The sequence below is a fragment of the Halyomorpha halys genome, unplaced genomic scaffold (assembly GCF_000696795.3).
Source record: "Halyomorpha halys isolate HHAL.00 unplaced genomic scaffold, Hhal_1.1 Scaffold166.1, whole genome shotgun sequence".
In the NCBI taxonomy this organism is placed as follows: domain Eukaryota; kingdom Metazoa; phylum Arthropoda; class Insecta; order Hemiptera; family Pentatomidae; genus Halyomorpha; species Halyomorpha halys.
This window is the reverse complement of record NW_027110388.1, coordinates 661748-667811: the sequence shown is the minus strand read 5'-3', so window position 1 is coordinate 667811 and position 6064 is coordinate 661748. Positions and strand designations below refer to the sequence as shown.

The window sequence follows — 6064 nt, the reverse complement described above, 5'->3', positions numbered from 1 at the left end:
AAAAAAAAGTTTTGAACATATATTTTACTTATCTACCTATCTCTCGCTGAAATGCACCTGAAACAGTATATAAACATAGTTTGCATTTCTCACGTTTCTCACTTCTTTGACCATGTAAGTCGATAGCTATACACTTTTGGCATAATAAGTAGATCTTATATACTGAAAAGTTGGCCACCCCTGATATAAAACTTTTCTGGGAATTTGATTGGGTGAGGGCTGAATATTACTTGGATTATAGAACCGTAAGGAGTGGTTGCGGAGATGACCTTGTTTACTAATGATAGGTGACGAGACTAATCTGTCCATAAGGATCTGCTAATCTTCGGAGTGGGAGGACCAATGGAGACCTAGTATGTATTTATTTGAAGGTTGCTGAATGTCTTTGCTTTTTATTCATCTCTATGAAGACCCTTGATTTTTAATATAAAATTAACTTAGTTCCAGACCAGTGCTTCATGTAACATACTACCTATTTATCGTTGATTACTGTTCAGAGCCCTGAACCTGAAGAAAACCACGAAGGCTTTGGTTATGGATATGAATAATCATTCTTCCCTTTTAATATTTAGTGGAATATTCATTATTTTTGTAAATTATAAATAATGTATAAATCATAGTATAACTACGGTTTGCTTTAAAAACATCAGCAGAAGAATGGTATTACCAAATACCCTACTAATAAACTTATTTCTATTATTAGTTCTGATGTGGTTCTATCTGTGATTCTGTTAACCTGTATCTAGACTAAGGTTTACTATAGACTAATACTATAGGTATTAGACTAACGGGCTAACTGGTCATTGGGGGGTGTGGATTCTGATGTAAGAATAAATTTAAAGACCAAAAATTAACTATGTATTTATTGCAGTCCGCTTAATAATGTTTACCTTAAATTCAAATACTTTAGGAAAAATAGTAATAACATTTAACAATACACATTTGCTGTGATGTATGTTTTATTACTGTATATTGCTAGCCACTAAAACTATTAAAAAAAAAACAACTGTTTTTTGTTGGTCAGTATAGATTCCTCACTATTTTATTGGGAACAAAATTATATTTTGAGGTCGATGATTCGCATATAAGATAATTGAGCCGTTCAGTGCACACATCGATTAACTCCACTTTTTGAAAAATCTTAAATTTAAGTGTCAAAGCACTTGGTATAATCATTACTTTTTATATTTATTATAGCTTTCCTGAATAATACAGATTAACACCATTAAACGCCAATTTTTTTGGCAATTGAATAATGAGTAAATTATTTCATAAGCCATTGTGATTAACTCCATACTCTAATGTAAATCGTTTCAACAACGCAATTATATTATATTATTATTTGTTCCGGCCCTGCATCATCGCTCTTTTTCTTAAAACACCCGCAGGTGCTTCCTTCCCCCCTCCCCCTCAACGATATTAGCAACAAAATCACATCGGCAAACTGATGAAAAGAAGCGCAATGCAAACGGAAGTTAGTATAACAGTGATCTCGCACGCTGAATGTTATTGTATACTTCACCAATATTATATGGACTACATATTCTCTTTTCAACATTATTCCCAGATTGTTATTAAAGAAATAAATATTGTACCGTTATAATCAAGACGGGTGAGACTAATAATAATGTGGATGAGGAAAACACTGATGGTTCTTCAATACGATTTATCAACAGAAAGTCTGGTCCAAGAAGACGTTTATCGTTTTCCCTGGATTCATCTGATTGCAAAAGTACAAATTTCCCAGCAAACACATTGATTGGAAGTAAAAGAAGTCGCAATCCTGATAAATGGACACGAAATTTACAAAAGCATAACAGAACAAAAGGTTTGGCACACAGGAATAAGGGAGGAAAAATAAAAAACATTTGTCGATATAAAGTGCAGATGCATATCTGCATCAAGAACTGTAACATTACTGACCATAATATTTTTGCTATTCTTTCTTATTAATTTTATATACCATTAAATGAAAGCTATATCTGTATTTATGCATTCTACATTATATATTTGAATTTATATTATAATAGGAATTTTAGAAAACAATATACAGTACTTCATCGCGTTTCTTAACTTTTTGTTTTATGGAGTTAATTGATGTGTGCACTGAACGGCTCAATTAAGATTAAAATTTGTAAGGTTTGTGAATAAAATTTTAAGTAGTCCATGAATAAATTCTATAAAGGCCTTTTTTAATTTTTTTTTCTGCTCCAAAGGAGGCATTGCTGCCATTTTGTTTCGAACAGCCCAGTATAGTTTAGCTTTGCTCAAGTAACTCCTGTCTGTAATCAAGTCCGCCGTTGTCGTACATACAAATATGTGTTCGCCAGTCATCTCACCAACTTCACACAGGACGCAGTCTGAAAACTCTTCGCAGTCACTCCTATTCTCTTCAGGTGGTACCGTAGATAGTCATGTCCAGTAGCCAACCTGAAGGATGCCACTGACACCGCTATTGGTAAAGTCAATGGAGGGCGCCTCTTAGGATCTAGCAATGCCGCCCAGTTCTTGCCTCCACATTCTCCTCTACTCCTTTTCTCTGCTCTTTCAGTAATAGCGCTTCGGGCCATTTCTTTCACCATGTCCATGGTGATAGGAAGAAGCGGCTGTGGTTGGTTAGCCCCTAACCGTGCAAGTCGATCCGCCTCCTCATTCCCAGGTATACCGCAATGGGCTGGAATCCACTGCATTACCAATACTTTAAGTATTTCTCTTTTACATTCTATGGATTTCCGGCATGCGAGAATTCTAGTGTTAGTTGAGGGATATCCAGACGCAATTCCCAGCAGTGCTGCCCTAGAATCCGACAGCAGAACTATCTTCTTTGCGCAGGCGTGAGTAAGGTTTTCTTAAGCTAAAGTAATAGCAGCTACCTCTCCATCAAAATTGGTAGCGTTTGCTCCAGCAGACGCTGACAGTTGGGACAGGCTACTATAGACACTTGCACCCGCAATTTTATTTGCCTCTGTAGCTGAACCGTTGTTGTATATATGGATCCATTCTGGATCAGGGTAGAGCTCGGCTATAGGCCAATGCCACAGTCCTTAGTTCCTCCGCTGGGGTTATGGATTTGTTGATGGGCATTATTCGATCCACCACTATAGCATATGGACACGTGCAAACGCTTTCTTTAGTCAAGTTAGAAGGAGGCTCTCTTATCTCAAAGTTCAGAGATTTTTTGAAATATAGAAAAATTTATTCAGCATATAGCTCAAATATGGTTCAAATAAATAGTTAGCATTATTATTTTCTACCCAATTTATTTTATTCCAATAATATCACTTTCTACTTAGTTTAAAAATAAATAAAATAGCTCATTTCTATTTCTTAGGGAAGTATCTCAACCCGAATCAGGAATTGTAGATGTTTTTCAGATGACCTATAATTCTCCTGTTTTATCTGTATTCCTTCGTGACCTGAGGCCTTATTCCCCCTCGAATGGAAAAAATAGCCTTTGTCTGTTTCGGTAGTGCAATCATATAATTGTGGCTGATGTTACCTGTCGGTAGAGCTGCCAGGAACCCTGTCATCATTTCGTTCTAGTGATCCAAATACTTTGTAGTCGGCTCCTCTGCCATTATATGTGTGCCGTCGTATTGGAGTAGAGTAGAGCTTCACTTTCTGGTACTCGTCTTCAGTAGCTTCCAGAATTTTGTTCCAGAATTCACAGCTTCTCATGTCACAGTGCTGATTGCCGTTGTTTTATAAGGTTACGGATCCAGGTGGTAGGACGCTCACCACCACAAAGTTCACCTCCTGATCTCTTTTTTTGCACAAATTTAGTTACAGAGGGCAGTAAGTTGAATGTGATCTGATTGGGGGACGCAGAGCTGGTAGTATAGGCCTGAACTTGGAACTGAACGGTATGGTCACATCGGCGACCTGTCTGATAGTCACTGTGAAGTTGTTTTTTTTTCTTTTTATGACCCCTTCCTGTTTATTTCTGACATAAGGGTAGGAGGCTCTTGTCTACAGGTTACTACACTATTCTAACCATAATAACCTTAATGAAGGGTCAAGTTTTCTTAACGTGGAACCACCACACAATTAAAAGCTGTTACCTACCCCCTCCTATAAGTCTGATGGTCGTTTCTGTCAGTCCTTGTATACTAGTCACAATTTTCTCCCGGGGTAAAAATGTTCTTCTGACGTCGTAATTGCTTTTTAGCACTCGGCGCACGTGAAGACACCCGAGTGACGTTGATAGAATTCTGTCGCTACTTCCTCCAGGGTCCTGTTTCATAATGAAAGCTAATAGTATTAGTTCATAGTACAAGCATAGAAACAACGTGATAATTGCACTAATACTTTTTTTCATAATAGGGAGGACTATTAGTGGTATTACAGGAGTTAAAAAGCACTCTTTAGTGCTGTCATTTAATTAAAATGACTTGTACTTTTACAAGTCAGTTTAATTGTATTAAGTTAAATCGAAAAGACTAATAATATTTGTTTGTACTTTATTACGAAACAGAGCCCTGGTCGTAGTCGATGTCGAGGTCATAGATACTTACATTGGAGATTGTAGGGGCGTTGGGAGCTCTACAAACATTTTCGGGAAAGATAAGTCCCCTGCCGGTGTTGGTATTGCTCATGTGATTTCAGAATGTACAATTTTTAAATCAAAATTAATTAGAGTTAATAAATAAGTATAGATCTATAAATTATATATATTCAAAATTCTACGTGTTTTATTTTTTTTTAAGTTCTAAAGGCGGAAATTTATCCCTTAATCGTTGCATGAAATAATAATATGTATTTTTCAATTTAAAGATACTATCAATTCATAGGTCAAATTGCGATCTATGCTCAGTATTACTTTCTCATTGAATTTCTACTAAACTGAACCATTTTTTAAAGAAAAAAAAATTGTAAATATGATGTTTGAATAAAGCAGGATTTTACATAAATAAGGTATTTAGAAACAAGATAAGTAATTTTCAGAGGCAAATGGATTCTAAATACTTAAAATTGTTAGTAGTGATAATAATTTATTGAATTAATTAGCAATTAAGGAAAGAATAAATATCAAAAAAGTATAATTAAAGATAACTATACAATATGATTGTCTGAAGCAGGTTTGCCAAGCTTTTTCCAAGCAAAAGGGCGCACGTGGCTTGGAAACAAGATTAATATTTTTCGTTGAAATGATAGAAACTAATTTTTTCCATTAATCCTTAATTATACATATGACCGATATCGCGAATAACAAACTATTTTTTCCAACATTTGTAATTAATAAATACGCCGCTCCTATTTTTTATTGTAAAATACTGTCATCATATGAAACAATTTATTAGCGACCTAAACCCGATCAAGCGACATAGACATAGCAGACAGGATAATGAGTATAAACAAGTTTGTAAAAAGTGTATCATGTGGACTTGATGAGTAGTCTAGAAACTGCTTGACACTGCAGTAATCGCACCCCTTAATAGCACATTAGTAGTCGCGTGTCATTTGAGAGATACTAAAGCATTAAATATTTTAGGTATTAAGTAAATTTATTTAAATAACAAGTATAAATATATTTTAAAAAAACTATAAGAAACAAATGTAAAAATTATGAAGAAACTATAAGCAAGTAAAACAAAACTATGTTGTCGTATATAATCACTCAGATGAGTATTATCTGAGAGATCATGTACGATACAGAATAGAAAATAAGTTTAGAAATGAGTAATAGTAATATCTCGCAAAAAAGTAAAAGAAAAAACTAGTTATGACTTTAAAAAAATATACTTTTACTTACAAAAAGAGTGGCGTTAACGTTTTACTTCCAAAGGAAGAGTGGGCTAGATTTTATTCATTTTGGAAAAAAAAATGATATTTTCGTCCGATCTGTATATAAAGAATACCAGTCATTCGGGCAAAATGGACACAAAAAAATAGTGTTTTTATTTATATTTTTCTTTTTTTTTACTTTTACATACATAGATATGTACAATATACAGTAAGAAAATGTATTTTGATCGTGCAAAATTTCTGAGTGTGCATGTGTGTATCTGTATATGGTCAGCCTAGCTCAATAACAAACAGTTGTTGGAAATTGAAATTACATATT

General features: G+C 34.5%; 1 protein-coding gene across 1 annotated transcript; it reads right to left on the bottom strand.

Annotated features, from left to right (window-relative positions):
- Positions 1 to 2330: 2330 nt before the first annotated feature.
- LOC106678892 (uncharacterized) lies at positions 2331 to 2690 on the bottom strand. The gene has a single exon (XM_014417717.1). The coding sequence runs from the start codon at positions 2688 to 2690 to the stop codon at positions 2331 to 2333; it is 360 nt and encodes a 119-aa protein (XP_014273203.1).
- Positions 2691 to 6064: the final 3374 nt, after the last annotated feature.

Coding starts and splice junctions, on each gene's coding strand:
- LOC106678892 (XM_014417717.1), bottom strand. CDS start 2,690: ATGCAGTGGATTCCAGCCCATTGCGGTATACCTGGGAATGAGGAGGCG.